This window comes from Anticarsia gemmatalis, chromosome 9 (genome assembly GCF_050436995.1).
Source record: "Anticarsia gemmatalis isolate Benzon Research Colony breed Stoneville strain chromosome 9, ilAntGemm2 primary, whole genome shotgun sequence".
Lineage (NCBI taxonomy): Eukaryota > Metazoa > Arthropoda > Insecta > Lepidoptera > Erebidae > Anticarsia > Anticarsia gemmatalis.
Window position 1 is genome coordinate 11,499,497 of NC_134753.1, and position 25,177 is coordinate 11,524,673.

General features: G+C 37.5%; 1 protein-coding gene across 1 annotated transcript in view; it reads left to right on the top strand.

Moving 5' to 3' along the window:
• The window catches only part of LOC142975288 (kinesin-like protein CG14535), a 342,628-nt gene that overhangs the window by 28,277 nt on the left and 289,174 nt on the right, over positions 1–25,177 (top strand). Inside the window, exon 2 of the mRNA XM_076118043.1 lies at positions 16,849–16,956. Within this exon, the coding sequence (XP_075974158.1) occupies positions 16,877–16,956 (80 nt within the window). The 5' untranslated portion in view covers positions 16,849–16,876. The remainder of the gene's footprint in view (positions 1–16,848; positions 16,957–25,177) is intronic.

Here is a 25,177-nt window from a genome sequence, read left to right on the forward strand (position 1 = left end):
ACGAAACAGGTCGTGCTATCCAGCGCGAAAATAATTTTGAACTGAAAGTAAATGACACGATTATCACCAACAACTTAGAGGTTGCTCAGACGTTCAATACTTTCTTCGCTGATATTCCCACAGCTACAACTAGCTCCTTGAATTCCTGTCCTGCCAAGGCAGAATGTTTACTTCGAAATAGTGTAGAAGAGTGTGGTAGTGTTTTTTTCTTCAAACATATCAACTCTAATGATGTAGTTAAGGCTTTTAGGTCGCTCAACTCCAAAAAAACACCTGACCTCTGGGGCATCTCTGTTAAATTAGTAGAAAGTATCATCCTGGAAATAGCCTCCCATTTGGCTTTAATATTTAATAGGTGCGTAGATGCTGGTGTGTTTCCGGACTTAATGAAACACAGTAAAGTAGTACCACTCTTTAAGAAGGGATCTAAGAGTGAGCCCAGCAATTTCAGGCCCATTTCCATCTTGCCTGCGGTTAGCAAAATCTTCGAAAAGGTCATATTAGAGCAGCTCGAAAGTCACTTTAACTCGAATCAGCTATTTCATGGTAAACAGTATGGTTTCACAAAGGGTAGGTCAACGATCGATGCAGGTATTTCGCTCGTCAAGCATATCTATGATGCTTGGGAGACATCCCAGGACGCCATTGGGGTGTTCTGCGATCTCTCCAAAGCATTTGACTGTGTCCAACATAATACGCTCCTTAGGAAACTAAACCACTATGGAATTAGGGATACAGCGCTCGATTTACTTGCGTCATATTTGAGTAATAGGATTCAACGAGTAGATATCAATGGTGTAAGGTCTTCAGGTTCAGCTGTTTCTCTCGGCGTGCCTCAGGGTTCGATACTCGGTCCGTTTCTTTTTCTCGTATATATAAACGATCTCCCCTTTCAGGTGCAGGACTTATGTGATATTATATTATTTGCAGATGACACTTCACTCATTTTTAAAGTAGATCGTTCGAAGTCTTGTTTTATTGATATCAATAGTATTCTTGAACAGGTCCACAACTGGTTCACTTGTAATAATCTGTTATTAAATTCTGACAAAACTAAGTGCATTAGGTTCACTATGCCCAACGCGAGGAATTTAGGTACTAACATGGTCGTAAATGGGCAAACTATCGATTTGGTAGATTCGGCAACTTTTTTAGGTATCAGTCTGGATAGCAAGCTCCAATGGGGCACTCAAATAGCGCATCTCTCGGGGAGACTCAGCTACGCCGCGTACGCAATCAGAAAAGTAAGACAGTTTGCTGGTGTGGATGCGGCAAGACTGGTTTACTTTAGTTATTTTCACAGCGTCATGTCTTACGGTATATTACTGTGGGGTAAGGCTGCTGATATAGATGTTATTTTTGTCCTTCAAAAAAGAGCTATCCGTGCAATTTATAGTTTAGGAGCGCGAGACTCCTTGAGAGAGCTTTTTGGGCAGATAGGGATACTGACGGTGTCATCACAGTATGTGCTTGCAAACTTGTTGTATATAAAACAAAATTTAGGGACTTTCGCAACAAATAGCGATAGACACAATTACAACACTAGAAACAGACACAAATTAGTAGGTCCCCATCATCGTTTACACAAGGTGCACAATTCGTTTGTAGGTCTCGGCATTCGTTTCTTCAACAAGCTTCCAAAGCACATCATGGATTTACCCCTGCCAAAATTCAAAGTTGCTGTTAAGGAACATCTCGTTAGGAAAGCTTATTACAGAATTGATGAGTATCTAAACGACAATAGCTCTTGGGATTAGTCGCTCGCTTGATTAGGATTCTTTGAAATTAGGGAACTTTGCTATAAATTGTATAAACTCAGTAGCAGTAGGTCTAAATATTGTAAAATATGGGCAATTAATGATGCAAATAGGTGATGTTACGTACAATTTGATGTTATTCATAAAACTGTCACTTTTTTCTTTTATAATGTTCACAACCAGAGTGCTCACTAGCTGCCCATATTCTTATTATCACATGCTAGTAGGTGCTCCCAACATACGGTATGATCAGAGACTAATAAATAACCTAGCTATGTTCATATAACTTAATTGACGTTTAGTCTATATCGCTGATTGTTGGCAGCTCCTCGCATGATCAATTATTGTATCAACCACATTGTAAAACTTTTTGGCGATTAAAAAGAGTGGCCGTGAGTTTCTCGCTAGCTCTTCTCATAAGGCTCTACCCCCTTTCCGAGCTAGTGGTAGATTCAGTAATTGTAACGACTATCATAAGTGTCAATATTTGACCTAAATGAATAAATGATTTGATTTTGATTTTGATTTTTTGATTTTAAGGTAATATTGAAAGGCAAATTCATCTCCTATTTTAAGTTTTGCTTGTGACATAACGGAGTTCTCTTTACTGTATATATTTCTCGAGTTAGATCATAATAGTTTTGAAATTGCTTGGTGTTTTGATTAAAATCACACTTGCTCAAATAATAGTTGACTGTTTGTTCAAAAAATTTGCTTCATCTCAATGGTGATTTGGATGTGTACCATCCGTGGTACTTTAAGAACTTTTATATTAATAGCGGTAGATAATTAACCCTATTTTTTGTTTAAGAACACAACAGAGACAGAACTGTCATTTCTTCAATTTAATTTAACACTCAATGATATACAAGAATGCAATTGGCAGACATTAGTGGGTGCACCACGCATAGTTAGCATCGCTCGTCACGCGCCACACGACGTATCACCGTCGTGGGTACGGCGAATTGACGCGATTACCATCGGCTCACTGCGATAAATACATGCAACGATTACTAACATGACACTTTATCGGCTAACTAGCTAGCACTTACCCATGGCTTCTTCTAGATTCCTTTCTTTTGCCAGTAAGTTAAACATACGCATCACACCCATTATGCCCGAAAGTATAGGAGAATGAAGTGTATTGGGTGCAAACACGTTTGGCCATTAGCAATTTAAGTCCCATGTAATAGGGGCAAGCCTATTGCCACTTGCCAAATCGACATATGAATTAGAAAAGATCAATAGTACTTTGCTCGACCTGGGAATCAATCCCAATAACTTTAATTTATTTCTTGAACGAATGTAGCATCTTTATTTAAATTACCATTCTTGGCATTTTGGTTAGGATGCTTTAACTGCGTTGTCTATAACTTTACTACATGTACGAAATCCATAAAGCTTTTCCGTAGAGATTGCTATACATTTATCTTATTGAAAAATATCCATTTATCATAGGGCGGAGCAATAAACCATTTTCAATCACTACTGTTTATTCTGTTTTAATGAATATTTATGTGACGATGCAAAATTTACGTTGCGAGTAAAAATCAAGTTCCTGCCATGTCAACAACTATCTGACACTTATTCGAGACCGCGGTTGCCCAGCAATGGGACATTGATAATAATATGTTAATTTACTTATTTTAGCAAATATTAACGCATTTCTAATTTTAGTATTTGAATTTTAATCACCCAGAAAAATTACGTTCCATTTTAATCTAAAAGAAACTATATTTTAAAGTGTTTCGTCATTCTTTGACGTCAAGTGAAACACTAGCGAAGCACTATCTAATCCAAGCTTAGCCACCAAGCACGTAGTTTTAAAAGAAACGCCTTGGGAATTAAAAAGAGTAAAACCTGAGAAAACTTACTCAACCAAGTTATTACGTAAGAAATAAAAATTTAATGCACTCGTAGTAAAACTTTACGGAGTATTTTATTGTTACATTAGCTTGTTCGTAGTTTCATATGCGAAGAATTTCAGAAAAAAAACAGCGTATGTGGTGCGGTCGGTATCCGACTGTTGACCGCGAAGTTTTCGATTCCCAGGTTAGACAAAGTGCTATTCATCTGTTTTTAATTACTTTTAAATCATTCTGAATTGTAATCCGAAGTCTAGTAACATGCATAAAGCAACAGGATCGCCCCCTATTACATAGGTCTAACATTGTTTAGCGAACTAAAGGTGTGTTTTATACGCCATTCAGACATCATGATCTAGGTAAGTATAGATATTTGATTCCTTTCAATGATAATATAATTATAATCTTTAATCTTATCTCAATTGGTGCAGCGGTTTAACTCTATGAATGCAACATACAATTTTGATTATATTTTCTATGTTATTACTCGTACGCTAGTATAAAATTCGTTTATGGATGAACAGTAGATTATAAGGCAAGTTTTTAAAAATCCTCTTGGTTTTTATTTTAGTTTTCTTCTAAAAGTTTTTACTTCTAACGACATCTTTTAGGACAAGTTTATTTCAAAATTTAAATATAATTTTACGTATGTACTATGACTAACAATAAAAAACGTCATATTTACCAAATAAGAACCACCTTCAATTGTAAATACCCCTGCGCAGGTTAGTTCTTCGCAAAAAAGCGTCACCATTTTTTTTATGAAATAAAAATCTCATTTATAACAACAGGAGCAGCCGATTACAATTCACTTAGCTAGTACAATGAGAAAAAATATACAGAATGTCCTATATTTCTTGAAATTGCGACCGTCAAGACAACGGATTTCTGAGATGAGTTTTAATCTCACGCGGGAAGCGACGGAAACTTAACATTTCTCTTTTATTTTTGCAAAAAAGGACAATGAAATCATTTAATCTGAATATTTTATCTTTAAACATTGTTACCGTCAAAATGTGATCAATCTAACAATTGTGTAAACAAAGTAATGGCATCTTGATATTGAAACGATTATTATTACGATTGAGAATCCTCATACCTTTCATAGTCATCGTTTTTTGTAGTACACTCGCTGAACAGCTCTGTTAGCTAATAAAAAAAGTGTAGATCTTCAAATAAAATATTAATTATGATCTTGGTTCTTTAAAACGCTTAGCTCTTAAAACATAACGAACAGAAAATGACAAATTAATGCAATGCAGTTGATTCAAACACTTTTGCTTGTCTATCACTTTCCATATTGCAACGAGATTAATATTTAATTATTCTTTAGAGTAAGGCAAGCTTAATCTGTTTTTTTTTTATATTTAGTGTCATGCGAACCGCTTGTTAATAAAACCCTAACCGTTTACTCACAGCTCTATAAACTAGTCCTCAAAATTCATCACATTTGCCAAAACAACGGATAAAACAAATTACATTCAGCTCATGTATCGTATTAAGGATTCACACCGAGGCTCGTTCATTATTTAAATGATAATATCTAATTAACTCTAAAACTGTGAAATACGAGGATGCACGGTCACGTACTTGGGGGACGGATTAATGAGTGATAAAACCACTGTTAATGTGTATAGGGTACTTTAATATGTAGATAATATAATATGTTGGAATTATTGCGATAGGAAATTTAGTGAAGTTACATTATTGCAATAGCCAGGTTAACACGTTATTTTCTATATCTCTATCCAGAACTACATTAAACTATCTATCTCTCGTATCGAGATTAACATTTAATTATTCTTTAAAGTTAGGCAAGCAAAATTACACTACACCAGGTTAGTGGTCAACCTAGTGTCAAAGTTGTTTAAGCCGCCCGAAAGGCCTTTGACATGGCTTAACGACTGTTATCTTAACATGAAACTAAAACTAGTAATATTAGGCATCAAGCTTTTCTTTTTGGTTCAGTGGAAGCGTATGAAATGCATGAGATTCCAGGAGTGATTTCCGGGTTTGGCAGTGTTATTAGGATTTTACACTTGTGGTATGAATATTCCTAATAGCAGCATGCAGTGTCAGCGGTAAACATAGTTCTGAGGTATAATTTCCCGGCTTATTATCTGTGACAAATTATTATGACATGAGTATGGTACACTTGCGTGTTATCACAATAATTAATGGTTGTAATGAGCATTATTAAAATATAATAACAAATACTCAGTAGAAGAACAGCATCAGTCGAAACGACCATAAAGCCGCTTACGTTTTTTCCTCTAAAACTTTTATATAAGCCAAAAACGTAATATACTGGTACGGTGCATTTCACTGCACAAACACCTCGCTTTTTTAATAGGCACTGGAAAATTTAAATATTATGCAGCCAAAGCTTTTTAGGTCGGAATTTATTTTGCATTAATTTTTTCCTCTCCCCTGAATCTCTGCTATTAAGCGCTTCAGTCAGGTTAGCTCTAATTTTTAGACCATTGAGGACCCATTAAAATGAGATCAATGGTTTTAGGGAACACTGTTCTGAAGTGAGACGTTTGTTTTGCTTAGAAGGTGTTTGTTATTATAAATAAATGTTGTTTGTTTTTTATCAGAAATATATTATCCTCTCGAGCGCCCCAACGTCAAAATTCAAATATACCGTTAAGCGTCCGGGCCAAAAATGGCGCGCGAAATTGAATTGGCGGTTGGCGTTTAAGCGCCGATTCCGTCATATTTTAATACTAACACCCTAGTCATACCTTATATATTTGAAATCTACATTAAATTTGCTATAGATTAAAAAAATAAACCACAAATAATATTTGATAGTGGTAGTACAATAGTCGGTTTAATCTAAATATTTTGTGCTTTAGGCATGTGTTTGAAGAAAGTCTAAAAAATATTTTTAGGCAAAAAAAATAATATGACGAAAGGTCTTATCGTGTAGTTAATGAATAATGACATTAAAATCCAACTGTAAAATATACTCAAATCTTTAAAATTAGTTAAAAAAAGGATTTACAATATTGGTGATAAAGGAACATGTCGTTGGGTCAGATGTTGTTTAAGGTGCTCTCTGGCCTATATCAACCACTTATTCAAGTGTGTGCATTAGATCGTCGTCTCGTTTCATCAGCTTCAATGTCAAATATGTTTGAAAGGGATAAACATAGTTTTAGCATTTCTTTTTTACGTTTTTTAAATGCAAGATCGTTTTGCCGTGACACGGTGGCGGGGCGCTTGACGGGGGTAGAACATTCAACCGTGACACGGTGGCCGGGCGCTTGAGAGGTTATGTTATACAGTACGTTTTTAAAATAGGAAAATAAATATTTAGCTGTTACCATTTTATAGAATGTATCATGGATTTAACTTGAAATCCCTGAGTGCTAAACCTCAAGTTTGAAAGGCGCATGTATGAAGTAGGCTAAAAGCATGCCACTTACTTATTGAACAGTATTGAACACTGAACACGTAGCGTCAAACAGATAAACGAAAGATGTGTAGAAACCGAACGAAGGTGGGAAAACACATCTTTGAGAAATGTTTTTCTGAAATATTATGTTATTAAGAAGTAAATAATATTTTGTATACATAATATCACACTTGTTATGTGCTTGCAGGAAGAGGAGTATGAAATTCACCCACGTTTCGTCATTTACAATGAATAAGTAATGAATATTTAAAATGAATAACTACTGAATACTATTGAATTGCACTACTGGGCTAAAGTCTTGGAATAAGAAGGGTTTTAAGGATTAGAGACTGAATAGTTTCAAAAACTCTTACCCAGACATACCTTCAAATTTTCATCAATCATTAGATCAGGGGATTATTTGTTTAATACATTTTTCAAACATTACACTATTGTGTACTTAGTGTTCGGTTAAGCTATAAGTATGCCTATATCTCTGCTAGCTGGAAAGAAGTTTAATTAAAAAAAAAACAAAATCTTAATTCAATTATTTCACCTGTTCGTCACCATAACAATTTATTTATGTACTCATAAGATAATAACTGTTTTCAAATATCCAAAACACCTCAGAACCTCACACTTTAAGGCGTTACGTTTAAGTTACATAACCCCAAGCTATTCCTTGCAGTATTTACTCAAACGTTCTCAACGTGTAGCATGAGAACTCGGTCAGTCAGTCACAGCCGTAATTTAGATGGCACTGATAAAATCTACCACATCTCTCCATCTTTTCATAAGAGTTGAATGCCAACTGAAAAGCTACGGAATGGTTTCTTTAAATAGAAACCTCTGTGGTATTTTTACTTCGCAAATGTGACACCTGTGTTGTGGTGGTTTGCCACATGCGGTCTAGAAAAGAGACGTATTATTTTTAAAATTAAATTTGCTAAAAAAAAATTATGTATGAAGATAAATAATTTTGGTTTTTGCATAAAACGGTTCTGCAATATTTCTTAAAACTTCAATCGGCGCTATAGTATTTCTTTTTAATTTTATGTTCTAAATTGATATGATTTAGAAAAGCTACCAATAGCACTTTGTCCAACCTGGGAACAAACCAGGGACCTAGTAGTCAGCAGTCGGATATACAACCGACCGTGCCACAAAGGTGGCGTAATAAAATTTGTAAATAATAATCCGGAACATAAATTTTCTAATCGACAATAAAAGTTAAACAATTACCCGTTTAAAATAACAGAAAAAGTAAATAAGAAGTTTTTCAATTATCACAAAAGGCTTTGATTACATTTCGGTATCAAATAATTTACCAAATTTACTTAACATTACGAACATAGACAGTTTATTATATAACTTTAGAACTAATAAATTGTCTATCGAGAAATTTTAATTAAATTTCGCTGTATCATTGAACAATAAATCCGGTTTATTGAGAAACCCGACGATATCGGGAAAATACAATTCCGTAGATTAAACCACTATGTGCTTAGTTCATATAATAAATTATTATGACGACTTTGCTTCCTTTGTGAAGGATAGCAGAAGAATAAGGATAGTAGAGAAGCTATCCTATTGGTATAATAAATTCAAAAATTTGTGAGGATGGAAGTATGTTTGTTTGTCTTACGCAAAAAAGAATACTGAATGGATTTTATTGAACTTTGATACACTTATAGTTTGCGACCGAGATTAATACACAGAAAACTTTTTACTTCGGGAATTCTTTTCACGTGGACGAAGTCGCAGGCAAATGCTAGTCTCTCATTTAATATATTTTAGTATGCCTCACGTCAGTTGCACAGAAAATAAATATCAGCTAAGCCGTTCGTTGGATATATTGACAGTAAATTTATGAACACAGTTGCTAAATCTCCATTTGTTAAGCTATCTAATACTTATCCAAAAAATGTGATACTAGGCTTTAATCTTGTAGTACATATAATAACGCTGCTCGACCTTTTTTTTTTTTTTTTTTTTTTTTTTTTTTTTTTTTTTTTTTTTTTTTTTTTTTTTGCGGGGGGAAAAATCCCTTCGGATACCCAGTTTTCCTGGGGGGGAAAACCTGGGTTATGTGGTGATACCACTAAAAAACCGCCCCGGTAGCCGAACATCTGGTGCGGAGATGGAAAAACCCTGGGCCCTAAAAAACTTCACCAGTGCCTTCCATTTGCACCTCACCTCATAGAGGTTCTACACGGAGAAATCTATGTGCCTCTGCTTTTTTAAAGCTGGTAGCATCTTTGGCTACTAAAGTTGCCACCACATCATCCCGGACCGCGTCCCGAGTGCACAGCCCCCACTGTACACTCTTACGGTCCAAGTTCAGCACCGTAGCTAGCGATTATTAACGCTGCTTCGGCGCCGCCTCCGTCGCCGATCAGGATCTAATCTCTCCCGATCCCTCTCCGCTGCCTCATATGGAGCATAACCGTCTCACAAAAAGAGACCATGGCTTCCCAACTCTCCTTGTTAGCCAACATGGAGGCCACTATGGCCGCCGGAGACAAATCTTGTCCAACTTTGTCAATTAAAATTGCTCGTTCAGACGCCCATGCCGGACACACCTCAAGTGTATGTTGAGCAGAATCACAGACACTAGAACAATGGTGACATCGTGCTGATTCTTCTCTCCCGATCCGACTCAGGTACTCCCCAAAACATCCATGCCCGGTGAGCACCTGAGTCAATCGAAAGGTGATGCAACCGTGCCGACGACGAACCCACGATTCAAAATTGGGTAAAACTGCCGCGACAGCACGTTGACGTGAACAACGTGGTTCATTAAGTCTCGTGTGCCAAATATGTAGAGCCTGTCGATGCGCCGTCCGTCGCAGCGTTTCACGTGGCCTGTCTTGCACATCTCCAGTTTCTTCATTGCGGATTTGATCGTACACCCTCGCGTCCATATCCGCTAATATGTCGAATGGTGGAAAACCAGCCAGCACTGTCGCCGCCTCAAACGAAATTGTTCGATAACCTCGCGCGATCCGAATGGCCATCACCCGCTGTAGGCTATTGAGCAAAGCTCTGGAACGGGAGGCACCACATAAATCTTGGGCCCAGATCGGAGCCCCGTAGAGCGCCATGGATCGGACGACACCTGCGTAAAGACGACGGACTTCCTCCCGTGGTCCCCCAAGATTAGGCAGCAGCCGATGTAGAGCACCAGCTACTCTACGCACCCGAGGTATCAATTGCCCGAAATGCTCACCGAACCTCCAGCGACTATCCAGAATGAGACCTAGATATTTCATAGATTGTCCAACCTGGACATCGACTTCACCGACTCGTATATAAGAATTGGGTGGGTTAACTCCTCCGCGAAGATTGTGGAACCATAAGGCTTCAGTCTTATGGGGCGCTACCTGCAGGCCCAGCGAGTGGACTTTTTCTACAACTTGTGCCACCCCAATTTCAGCCAGTCTCCTAGTATCGTGATAACCTTTCCCCTGAATCAGTACTAGAGTATCATCCGCGTAACAGACGACACTCACCCCAGGGGGAAGATCGATTCTCAATACGGCATCGTAGGCAAGGTTCCAAAGCAGAGGCCCCAACACAGATCCTTGAGGAACCCCACAAGTGATTTCCCGTTGGATCTCAGCCCCGCACCGCCCAGTATATCTGATGCACCTATCACGCAGATAAACTCCGATGATGACCCTGAGGTATTGAGGGACGTTATGGTGAACTAATGCTTCCCGAATCGATGACCAGGGGAGGGAGTTAAAAGCATTGACAATGTCAAGGCTTATAGCCATCGCCACTCCCCCTTCTCGAACAGTGGTTTCTGACAAGGAACGAACGCGTCGGATGGCATCTACGGTGGACCTTCCCCGCCGGAATCCAAATTGGCTATCCGAAAGATCGGGACCCACACACGACAAATGCTCGTTGAGTCGGGAAGCAATGATTCTCTCAAAGAGTTTACCTACTTCGTCCAGCAGACACACTGGTCGGAACGCAGATGGAGAATCAGCAGGCCTGCCTTCCTTTTTCAAAAGGACTAATCTTGCGATCTTCCAACTATTAGGGAACACGCCAAACCGGAGGCAGTTGGTAAACAGTCTCCTTAGCCGGTTCCCCATAATTGGCATAGCCAACACCCATGCCCGTCCTGGTATACCGTCAGGACCCGGGGCGGTGTTGCGGGCCGCCAGCCGACGCACGGCTTTTTCTAGCTCACACTCTGACACCTCGAAAGCATTTGTCCAATCTTGCTCTTCTAGCTGGGTTGAAAAGTTTATATGTCTATCTTCCACGTTTGGAAATATGGTATCAACTATCCTTTCCAAAAATTCCGGGTCCAAGGTTGTCGACAACGGAGGCACCCATGGTCTCAATTTGCCCAAAACTATTTTGTAAGGGCGCCCCCATGGATCTCTGTCCAGATCTTCGATGAGCTCGCTCCAGGACCGAGCCTTAGCATCTGCAATAGCACGCTGCAGTGTCTTTGCAGCATCTCTGTAAACTGCGTAGGCAACTGCAACGTCCTCAGCAGTGGCTCGCCGTCTTCTACGCGTTCTTTGAAACCGACGTCGGCTGCTCAGACACGCAGCACGCAATTGCGCTATCTCGTCCGACCACCAATACACCGAGCCTCGCCTACCCGGCCTGACTTTGGGCATCGATGTATCACAAATCGATGTCATACTATTCCGAAACCAGGACGCCTCCGCTTCTGGATCGGGTGAGATAGAATCTACTCCGGCTGACCAATCCACGACGTGAGTTGCGGCAAGGAACATTTCGCGGTCAAGGCGCTTGAGAGACCAGCGTCGAACCATACTGCTATCACGTCGCTGAAATCCATCAGTTAAACGCCGGAAGGCCACTTCGAAAACGATGTGACGATGGTCCGACAAATTAACCACATCCTCTGCAACCCTCCATCCCGAGACCATGTGTGTCGCAGAGGGAGTCGCCCAAGACAAGTCAACGATCGACTCCCCCTGCCACCGCACACAGGTACTCACCGTGCCCCGATTTAGTAAACGTAGGTCCAGTCCTGCAGCCCATTCTAACAACGTCTCTCCTCTTGTGTCATCCCGTCGGTCACCCCATTCCTGAGAGTGAGCGTTAAAGTCACCGAGGATAAGTAAAGGACGGGTCAAGTAAGTGCGAATGGCGTTTGACACCTCATCCAAATAAACTTCGTAAGCGGCAAGGCCGCTGTTAGGAGAGATGTAGCAGCCCACTACAACGATAGGACTCCACTCTACTAATACAAATCCAAGTCCTTTATGTAGGAGATTGCAATGGAGACCATTCTCAATTCCAGCCCAATAAATAGCTACGGAACCATCCTCCGCTCCGAACCACCGTGGGTGATTAGGAACAGAGTAAGGCTCCGCAACTACCACTAAGGCAACAGACCACTCCGCAAGCGTCTGCATAAGCAGATCTTGAGCTGCGCGGCAGTGATTTAAATTGCCCTGCAAAACTTTTTGCATGGAAGTGAATGCTAGGCCTCCATAGCCCCCCCTGCCGGATATGTATCCTGCTGAGATAAAACTCGTGGTGGTGACGGTACAGTAATCGCTGCAGCCGAGACAGAAGAAGACCTCTCACCAACTTTTCTTTTTCCTTTGAGTGTAGGAGAGCATCTCTTACTTCCTATCCTGTGATCGGAAGGCTGACCCAGATCCGCACAGACTGGACATCTTGGAACACGTGCAATGCACTCTCGTGCTTTGTGATCCCGATTACCACAAATATAACAGCACGCGCTACGATCTACACATTCGTTAGGACATTGTGCTACTACATGCCCAAATTCTAAACACCGGTAGCATTGTAAAGGTCTCGCTGCAAGCGCAACGACCCTAGCTGTTATCCATCCTACCCGCACCCTTTTAACGGAACATATTTTCCGCACTGCTGCGAGAGGGCACTTCACCCATGCTGTTCCTAGTCGAGTTGGATTGATGCGAATTTCTCCGACTTTTACGTCATGCTTAGAGCATCCACCTGCCTCTGCTATAGCGTCCACAACATCATGAGCCTTAATTGACTCATCAAGGTCCATTACCCTCATTTCACCCATCTTGGTTGGACGATTAATAATTGCACCCATGTCTGCAAGTTCTGTCTTAAGGCGATCAGCCAAAAGATCGGCCTTGGCAGATCTATCAGGACCAGGTACTGTCAAGACTAAGCCTCCCGTTATCGCCCTTTTTTGACGCAGTTCTTCTATGCCGCACTCCCTTAAATTGATTCTTGTTTTCGCGGCTTCCATTACCTGGCCCATAGTGACAGTGCAGTCCTTGGCCAAGGAAATAGTAACGGCAGCCGTACTTGGAGGCCGCGGTAATTGAACCAATTTCTCCCTTTTATCTGTTGAAACAAATTGCTTCTTTACTTTCCCTATTGCTCTTTTCTCCTTCCTTCCTATAACTTTAGCCCATGTTTCCAAAACCGGTGGTGGTGACGTCTGCTGTACTTCTTGCGTCATAGTTACGACAGGATTTTGTGTATGTGTAGCTACGAGCGTAGATTGACCAGCAACTGTCTTCTTCCTCTTTTTCTTTTTCTTTGCCTTCTGTGTCTTGGCTACAGATTGTGACTCCTCATTGATTTCTGGCTCTGCGTTAATTCTCTGTCCCAAAGGTGGTCTAATGGCTTTCCCCGGGAAAAGTTCAGCCATTATTTCATTACGAAATTTGAACAATTTGCGGTCCATTGCGGACACAAATTGCTCTAGGGGTGACTTATTAGCATCTGCGTTTTGCTTCTTTTGCTGATTTGCATGGTCACCAGCTTTTGTCAAGTCCCTTATAGGCGCTCCGGAAATTTCTGAAGACCTAACTTCTGACGTTGTAGCTGAGACTTTCGACCTAGTCTCCTTTTCACTGCGGTACTTAGTCAGCTCCAAAGACATAACGCCCATGCGCTCCTCTAAGGAAGTGAGCTGAGATCGAAGCTCTTGATTCTCACGTTTTAACCCCTCCAAAGATACTGCATTACTCCTTGCACTTAATTCTGCCGAAGCAGCTTGTAGATATCTTGTAGCCAACCAAAGATCCCGAGCATAATCACCTTTCAGATTACGTGAGCTATCAGCCACTTTCTCAACAGTCGCTAACAATTCCGCTATATTGTCATCGATTTGGGTTGTAGGCAGATTCCTTAGTTCCGCAGAGATATCTTCGACCCTGGGAAGAGAATCCTTGGATCTTTTAGAAACCCTAGAATTACCTTGACCCTCTACATCACTATCAGCCGCAGCTGCTCTTGGCTGCTTAGCACGCTTATTAGAAACCTCCTCTCGTGGCCTTCTCTTCCTCGGTCGCAACACTCCAATTGTTGACTGCGAGGTGAGCGAGGTACAAGACATGAGTGAGCTATCACTGTCCTCTGATTCCATTTGCTGCCGCTGTGGTTTCTTTTGAGGTGTAGTTGGCCGCGTAAACTCAGTCAAACAATTATCATCATCCTCCCGTTTTCTCTGAATTTTCGTACCCGTTTGGGTATGCACACGTAGATTCTTAGGATTTAGAATCATCTCTGAGTACACAAAACTGGACGTGCGTGCTCTTACATCATTTTCTGAATTTTCTGAAGCATCTTTAATGGCACAATGGCGGGAATTGTCCCCCCCAGAATACGAGGGACAGACCGACGAATCGGTGTGGGATTCTCCTCTTACGGAGTAAGAGGTACCCACCTGGGGTATATCTTTCTTTTTGTTCGTCGCCATCATGTCGGTATTGCTTTTCTGTTAGGGTTTGCTCCCTTAGGTCGATGTCTTACCAGACTAAAGGCACGACCATGCCTGTTCCATTCGACTATTCCACTCACCGCACGAACACCTTCCGGCAGGAAAATGTTCACACAGCGGGCAGGGCAGTCGAAGGTGACTACTTGCAGTGAAAAATCACTGGGCGATGGGGTCGTCACATCCCTACGCCGGGAACACTGCTCGACCTGGGAAACAAACACCGACCTTATCTCGCTTGGAGATAATCTACGTATTGTGGATTTTCAATTGAGACTACAATATTCAATAAAACCAATAGTATTCCAATACTGAACAATGGACTAATATCCACCAACATACAGTATTTTAACAAATATCCGATATTTTCTATAAAATAATATTAGTAGTCAGCACACAGAGTTTAATGTCTGAACTCCGCACTTTATCCACCAGTGGCAATTTCAAACTGTCGGGAAATACCAGAAAAATCCAATTATTATATTAACTCCTTTGGGATCTATTGCACTTACTTGTATTGGGGAAAATGTGGAATTATGTACAGCTCTTGACCATAGCTTTACACGCATCGACTTCTTAAGTATATAATGCTAAGTTTTGCCCTCAAATTTGCCCACGTTAGAAGATTTGCCCGGATGACAGGTATCACATATGTAAATTCAGCCAGGCATCAATGAATCAAATTTAATTAAAATCTGCCCAGAAACTTTTTCGTGTAAGCATACATATATTTATCTATACTTACAAACTTATATTTATATTATAAGGAGGTTTCAGGTCACTTGGTGCAGTAGTTCAGCTGCAAAGCGTAAAATTTAAATTGAAGTTTCAGAAAAAGATCTCAGTCAATCATATTCTGTTCGATTTTGTATTTGTTAACACGATACATTTTATTTAAGTGCTTCGTGCAATTACACAGGTTTGCTTGACGTTTTGGCACAGGATACACGTACCGTAGTCACAAGCTGACATCTTTTTCAAATAATTATCATAAAACGAGAGTAATGAAAGCCGATAATGTTTCTCATTTTCCTTTATAACGAACCAACGCCACAGACAGAAAAAACTGTACCAGTGAACAAAACACGGTGTATCACCGTTGAATCTATGTTCCACTTGTTATAGGAACAAACCTCCACGGCTACATTGGAGACGCTTTGAGAGCCTTACAATAGCACCAGCGTTGGTGCATCTCTTTGACTGATGCATCCTAGGACACAGCAAAAATGCATCCAATCCTGCTCAACAATAATCACCCTTATGGCTAACATAATAAGGTTCTAGAACCCCCTTTTCAAAATCCATCTCACGCTTATTAGAGCCACGATACGAAGATATGAAAATAGGCTTTATTGAATATGAATATTGGCGTAATCAATATAGTTTATTGATGTCAAGAGGAATGTTATTTGATTGTAGAATTTCTGTTTGATTTTCATGCGAGAATTTCAAGTGAAATGTGACAGGATTTGCAGTAATTTTGTTATTCAATTAATGTCTTTGAAGTATTGAATTAGATTTTGTATTTAGTTGTTATGATAGTGAATTTAATATTTAAATAAGATTTTGGAATATTAAATTTCGTGGTTTGATAGGTTTTCTAAAATAAGATTGAAAATAATTGATAAACTGATCCAAATTTTTAACAGGGTGTACTAATGATAGTAACATATTTGAGAACTAATTGTCGAACTTTTATTGATATTTTATTTTTGTAGTTCATATGAAAATATGTATATGCAAAGCTTTACGTTACTGTTAAGAAAATTTTCTTAGTCTACTCTGATTACAAAAGTTTTTACATAATTATAACTTAAATCGTAATTTAATTTACTGTCGACTAGCAATAAAGTTAAAAAGCAGTGACTGTGTTAAAATCTTGAAGGGCTGCCTTTGGTATACATATATCTTATAATGTATAGAATTAACTTAATGTAATCAATTTCAATAGACTTTTCTTCTAAGTCTCAAGTATACACAATATCAAATACGAACAACAAAAACACAGCCGAATACAATTTCAATAAACCTCCGGCTAACCCTTGTCTCATTCGTTAGTGTCCTGAAGAATTATGTTTTTTTCTACAGTTCCGACTTGAGGACAATCGGAGGAAAGATGAGTGGCAACGGGTTGAGGGGCGGCCGGAGGATCCCCACTCCCATGCCGCCGCCTAAGGAGACGGTACATCAACCCAGGTAAGTGTACAGATGGGTAACGACGTTGAAACTTGCTAGAGAAATGTTCTTGGGTGAATATTTAAATAGGTAGTTTGATGTAGATTTATGTGGAATGATATTTGTTTAAAATTAGTTTGTTTGTAATCGCGAAGATTTCAGTTGATTTCTGTCGCGTTTTCAATTAATACTACAAATCTTCTATACGTAGAGGTGCGAATATGGAGAAATACTATAAATCTTTTATCGTTTTTATCGTACGCGAATAAGTTTTATATTTTCCTCATCTCTCCTTACGAATTATAGCGGGAAATCTGATTAAAACAAACAACGATCATAAAGAACTATTTTATGTTGCCCAAATATATACAAATATACCTATATAGATCTATTCCAATCGGTTATCAAACCTTCAACTTACAACACAGTAGCCACCTTAACCAGTACTCGAACGTCATCGAAGTTTAAAACCAAACATAAATACTTAATTAGTAAGAACCAAAGATACATCAAACGAGGATCACTCAAAAACCACATGGGATTTAGAATTCCACTGATAGTTGAATTCCCGCTCTCTTCATTACCTTCCATCAAGTCTTTTGGGAACAGCAGATATAATATGTTACAAGGCACTTAGTGTAGACATTTCGTCTCGATGCAGGTAACAAGCTTGCTACTCTGAATACGGAATACCGTGTTTCAAAGTTCGAGCAAATTAATGAAAACATAAATTAGTTTGAGGAGCTGATGGTGGTTTTATTCTACTATGAAGTGGAGTAGTAAGAACTTTAGAAAGGCTTAGAATGATAATAATTATACATATGTGTTAACTGCATAACTACCAATCGTATAGCGAAAAAATGCTCATATTTTGAAAAGTAATCGTTGAGATTGATAAAAAATATTCACATATTATATTATTATGTTTGTTTATATTAAAACATATTAATATTTAGGTTGCAAAGTCCATTCTTTTGAAGGCGGTTGAAGAATATAAAATTTAGATATCGTAGTATCTGATACCTTCCATATTCGCTGATCACTACATGCATATTCGACGTGATATTATTTTATCTATACTAATATTATAAAGCTGAAGAGTTTGTTTATTTGTTTGTTTGTTTGTTTGTTTGAACGCGCTAATCTCAGGAACTACTGGTCCGATTTGAAAAATTCTTTCAGTGTTAGATAGCCCATTTATCGAGGAAGGTTATAGGGTATATATCATCACGCTACGACCAATAGGAGCAGAGTACCAGTAGAAAATGTTACAAAATCGGGGACAATCTTCATTCTCTCTTATGTGACGCAAGCGAAGTTGCGCGGGTCGGCTAGTAATATTATACACCTATAATAAAATCATCCTTAGTTTAGTAAGAAAAGATATCGTTATTTTTTTTTAAAGTTACACGGACTTTTACTTTTGCAGGAACGTTTTTCTTAAGAATCTTTTTTTATTGAACCCTAAATAGCTGCACAATATACACTGCACAGTAACATCAGAGCATAAGAAACAACTCTGCAAGATACATGTATTCAATCAACCGGAATTTATGTTACCCCGAACCCTTTGTTAGGTTTTATTACACCTTTGAGCTAAGGTGTTTCTATTCTTAGAGACCACACATAAACTTTAGGGATATAGCAACCAGGGAAGTAGACCTGCATTGCCATATAAAATGAAGAGTAGAAGAGGCCAAGATATATTGGTCTTCAGGGATATGTACAACCAGAGTGACTGACCTGTCTTGTGACACTAAATGTTTGGTAGAACGGGTCTATTTTGATTGGGTACTAGGTTAGTTTAAGAGCCTTCAATTTGTATGACGCAGGCACTTGCTTGAGTATTAAAGGATTGATTGGTTAAATAGATAGTTTGTCATAAAATAAAGGTATAAAAATGGCTTTTTTGAATTAGTTAGTCCATGTGCAATTGAATTGGGCGGCAATGAAAATTTCACTGTTTCTGCCACTAGGAATGGTAGATCGCCGCTGATTACGAAAGGCAGGTTGTGCAAAGTGCTATTGAGGTTTTAGCTTTATATAGGAACGCTCTGACTAATTTACAGAAGTCTGAAAATTGGTAAGTTCACTCTCTACTATAGATCAATCTAAATTTCGTATTGACAGAATATAAAATTTTAATGCACAACCATATAATAATATACTATTATTAAAACGACACTAATTTTCAAATCTCATAAACTCCTATCTTTAAGAAAGACAAAACCTTTTCTCGCAGCGCAAAAATTAACACAAACATCAAATATAAACATGGCCATTTTGAAAAGCAAATTGAAAACGAATTTCAGGACAAAGGACCTTTGAAGTCCCTTCCTTGTTCAGTTCTGTAATGACACTTAACGAGTGAAAGGGATGCAGGACCGGAGATTGGACGGGAAACAAGCGCCCTGAATGTTGCTATTTCATGTAAATTGTAAACCTTATTATAATTTTCACATTTTAGGATCTAATCTACATTAATATTATGACTCAGTTTCGGTTATTGTTTTTTGGTAATGGTTTCCGATAAGACTGGCGTAGCTGATAGGGCATGATGTTTCCTTATCGCCTTTCTAAGTTATTTTGTGACATTTTCGTTTTTATAGTGGTGCCTTAGGAGAAGAGAGTCGTAGAAGTCAGCACCAATAAAAACAATACTATATACATCATCTTAATCAGTCTGAATCAATAAATCTGAATTCATATATTTGTAGATTGATTAAAATGTTTAGTTTCGAATTAGTGAACTGATACATACAGCAGCGCAAGCGTCTTATATGAAAATACAAGATTAACAATCATTCAGTATCATCAATACCTTTCTGAGATTCTCTGTCAATAAATGTTCAGCCTAATAAGTATATTCAGCCTAATAGCCCTATAAGTAGTCAGCCTGCGACCACGGCGAGTGCAACCTGCGCCGAAACGTTAGGCATTTTAAGGTAAAATGCGTGTTCGCGTTAATTCCCGTATTCTATTATACATTAAATATTCAATGATTATTGCAATACGAATATTGACTCAACAAACTGATTTTTAGAATCTTTATATTGTGACCTGTTAAGCATTTAACTAATCTGCCTTTTGACACAAAATCACACCAATAAGAAACAAAGCGAAGTGTTGAAAAGCCATTTATTTAGACAAACGTTGACAAGGCGAGAATGTAACTGATACGCTTGTTTTGGGGTAAGCACAAGAATATCGTGTGTCGGACCCACTTGACGTTGCCATAGCAACGCACGTGGATGTCCAGCCGTGTTTAAAGTGATGAAGGGTTTCGAAGGTGATTGGCTGGTGTGACGTTTGTACGTGAGAAGAAAAGTAATTAATGACTATGGAAGGATTATGACAGTTTTAGTTATTTAATAAAAAGAAAACGATCCGGTTAAGGTTCTGAAAATACGGATTTAGGTGTGTGATGTCATCACAATCAATATTTGGAGTCTGTAGATTGTCAAGATATAACTAATGTGTAGCTCGATATAACGACATTTTTTTGCATTTACTATCGGACCTAAATTCTAACGAATAGTGCTTATGTTGCAAAAAATAAGATTAATAGTAATTCCACATTATAAAAATATGCAAATAAAAATTTAATGCGTGAAACGCTTTTTTGTATTTTCATTAATTCAATACACATAATATTATTATGTTAAAAAAGCAAGTTAAAAAACAGTTGATTTACCTACCTACTTAAGAATATTAGCAGTTAATCCGAATCAATTAACTTAACCCTACTGCCATAATAGACTTAAAACAAATCGAGTTCAAACACCGATTGTAAAAGTTTTTCACAGAATGAAAATCTCCAATTAGGTAGTACTTCAAACAAACCTCAAAAGGGTAACGGACTGAGAGAGCTCTTACCAACTGGGTCAAAGAAATAATTAGAAGTTTTAAATCAAATACTTAAAGAATAGTATTAACTAGTAACTATTATAATACATTTTATCTTTGTTATGTAATTTATTGTAATACACTTAACCGTTTAAAACTTCAAACAACATCAACTGAGGCTCAATATGGTACTAATTTTAGGTGGATTAAGTAATAACTTTCGTATGATGTGAGTTATACATAAAATCAGCCCAGTACGATTACATACATATTTAGTAAACATATTGTCAATTTTCATCGATTATTAATTTTATAGCTAGGCTTGTATACAAAACACGAATTTGTAACGTAGAAAACTGTGACACAAATTGTTGCGATGCTAATTCGTACGGTAAAGTATCTTTTTTCCACAGTTCGTATGGTTCCAATTGTTCTGTATACAAGCCCTTATCAGGCCACTTACACAGACTTAATCTCTTTTGAACAGCTCTATTTAAGGTTGTTGGTAAAAGTTTTGTTTTTTTTTTTTTACGTTTTACTTGCTATACCTAATAACTTGTCTTAGAATTTGAATTACTCAAATGCCAGACAGAGCGCATTTATTTATCATACTGAATACTTTTACCTTACTTAACATGTCTATTTAAAAAAACAAAATACTCAAAAGCCGTAGGTTGTAAACAAAACGGGTAAAATTTAAGTACATAAAATTACACGCGTATGTGAACATGTAACAATATACTACAAAGTTATTAAGTGCACTCTTATAAGTGCCCCGTTTGGATTTCAAGGAATTCTTTCAAGCAGATAATATTATGTTTGTTACAATGTATACAAAAGTGGTTTATGATGATGATTTTGGTCGTTAAAGTGATAAAAATGATTGGAGTGAACGGAAAAAGTGAGCTGACGATATGTTTTACTTGTTTACAGTTAAATGAGCATTCGTAAAAGGACTTTAAGATTCGTTCGGTTATGATATAATTAAGTGCCATACACTTTCGTTTGATATTCTCACAGATGTGATGAATTCACAGAATACTAGATTCTATTAGCTCCAGATTAGATAACAGCAGAAGTACAAAAGGGGCAAGTTATATCATATTTGTGCAAACGCGCCTGTCTCTGCATTTTCAAGAAAAAGTTTTTGTACTAGCAATTATGATTTATGAAGAAATCTGTCTTACATTACGCTACAAAAGCGGAGTACCAAAAAAAGTAGGTGCGGTATAAATTAAGAATTCTAAAATGCTAACTGTTAGTCATCAATTAGCACTAGTTAAATGGTAATAAATTCATTTCCTATTTATCACTCGAGACTGAGAGACCACAATTAGAAATAACAAGAAGCGTTCGTTTTTAATTACAATTTTATTACTGTGTTAAATACATGGTATCATAAATTCGAAAACAATAGCGTAAAATCTCATAACCCTTCTACATAAATCAAATAACACCTGGTACTATTTACCAATCGCTTTAAATCGAATTTAATCTTGCTTAATCAGTAACAAGATATTAAAACGGTCATTATAAAAATGTATTAAACAAACATATTCAGAAAAACTACCGATCTCATTAGTACTGGGGCCAGATGTTGAACCAACCCCATAGGGTGGTTTAAAGTATAAATATTTAGCTTTGGCCGTGGTAATGCATATAAAAAATGAATGCGGCTCACGGGAGCTGTGAGTCTGTGCATTTTCGATGACAGCAAACACAAACAGACACACGTGTGGTTGGACATGATTGTAGTGTAAGAGAGGAGATGAAGCGATAGCGTTTTTAAAATATAAATTTGATTTTTAAGAACATGGCAATTGCGACTTGATTGCGGGGAAGCAAATGTTATTCTGATTATTTTACTGAAACAGCCTAGTTTTAGATTAGATTTTGGTCATACTAATATTTTTGTATCAGGATAGGTCTTCTGTTGTATTGTTTTGAATTCATTTGGATACTAATGTACCTACAATAGTGTAGGTTTGTCTTATAAGCTAGTAGTTCGTATAAATATTTAATTAATATTTGTACAACATAATATTGGTTTTTATAAGGATCACAGCAAATGTTTGTCTCTGTCTACTTTCATAGAAAAATGCGTGATTTTATGTTTGCATATCATATAAAATGCGCTCTCATGGAATAGTCATCTAGTCGTAATTTATTTTATTCGTTTTAATTTAATCATAAAATTTTCAAATCTCTGTGTTTTAGTAGAGTACAGGTCAAAACTGCTTACTTACTTCGCTTAAAATTAAGTTAGGTAGTTTCACCTCAAACTTAAGAGTTTATTAACTAGCAAAACTTCTGCAGTAAGCACCTAATGCTTTTAACACGTTGTTTTCAACATTTCGCGTATCATAACTCTTGAAGAAAGTTGAGGGGATGGTAGCTTTCCTTGGAATTAATATGTCTTATGCGCCAGTTATAAATCAATTTGATTTAGGAGATTATAGAGAAATGGACTTATATCCTTCTTGATATTTTTTGATTTATCCGTTTGTTGTTCTGTAATTTAAAGTGCATAGGTACCCGTTACTGAATTCTTGGCGTCTGTAACATCGTGTAGTCTTAATTTTGTATCATTAGTTGACATTTAAGATAATGATAGTAAATAATATATTTTTTTAAATACATTAGCACCGCTGGTTTATTTTCAACATAACACAATTTTTCGAGAACCGTTTGGTAGCCAGCTATATTTGTTTACAGTATAAAACTTAAAAAAAAAACAGCAATTGAAGTTCTGCACAACGGTTTTCGTATCGTAATCTATATTAATAATTCCGTCAAGGGGTACGGTAGACTCGATTGAAACCTTACCTGAATAAAAAAACATAAAAAATTAATGATTTCGAGTCGACAACATAGATCCGCAAAATTCGGATTGTAGAGTATTTTGTTAAATTCTAATGTGTTGACAGACGAATCACAGTCGCCATCCTGTGTTATTCAATAATTGACGTTTCGCGAAAATATAATTTTTAACACTTTTTATGATATACTCTTTGTTTTTTTTTTCACTTTAACTTGACATTTGCCAATAGCAGCCATAAAATTACGAGTATGTATGCATGTATTAAGAGTCCAGTTTGACCCGAGCGAAGCCGGAATTTATCTAGTAATTTTAAATTATTATTTTTAATAAAATTCGCTAGCAGCTTGTGCTTTGGCCCACGCCTAACTCCACAAACCATCAGTCTATTAACGGTCTGCGTGTCGTCCGAAAGCGCATTAACATAATTTATAAACAAGGTATTCATATTTTTGACGCTTTTTACACCGCGTTGCTTTTTAACGTCGTTGCAATTTGTACCTTTAAATGAAATGGAATATGAAAGATTCATAGACTCATAGTGACAGCTTTTGACGTAATGAATGAGCGACTAAAGCAGCAAGTTTTAAGTGTAATTTTAATAGGAAAACCTTGTAAAGGACTTGTCAGTGTTAATCATTAGTGGAGATAGTTAGTGACTAGTTTTTAAGCAAATAACCGCCATTAATTGGGAACCTTCTCCTTTATTTGAAGTCGGTTTAAAACACATTCTTATTTAGTATTATGGTTTTATATAACAGTATCATGTTGAAAATGAAATTAGATTAATTAAAACGTTTGAGCATTCCTTTTTAAGCACCGTTTTTTTAGCATCTTAGTTTATAAGAAACTAGCTTTTACCCGCGACTTCGTCCGCCACCTGAATTTACCCATGGGAATGCGTCATTTTCCCGGGGTAAAAAGTATCCTATGTCCTTTCTTCTTCAAAATATCTCCATACCAAATTTCATGCAAATTGGTTCAGTAGTTTAGTTGTGATTGAGTAACAGACAGACAGACAGAGTTACTTTTGCATTTATAAGATTAGTATGGATGAGGTACTGTAATAGCTTCGTAAGAGGAATACTCCAATTTCGAGAGTAGTCATGCCGATGTGTTAACTGTCCATTCATAGTGACTTGTTATAGAATAACTCTACTTTTTGCTTCGCCGCAGTTAGGTAAAATATTACGACGAACACGCGCTTATCATATTTTTTTTTTATTTTACTAACACTATGAGTATAACTTTATTTGTGTTATATGAATCAACGTCTTTCAATTTCTGGTGTTAAGAATAACTAAATAATAGAATATTCACAATAGACTTTTCGCTTTGTGGTCAGGCATTATTATCTTTGTAGCTGAAGCCACAGTAATAGGGCTCCGTTTTAACAAACCCTGTCTTTCAGGCAACCTCTGCAAGCGACGTTTGAAGCTTTATTCTACTAGTCAGTGTTAAAACTTTTATATTTAAATTACGTTATACAAATGATGAAATTAATTCTTATACTATAATATCTTAATATAAAATTAATATCCGACAAAGTATAAGAAATTAATTCTTATGCCTATTTTG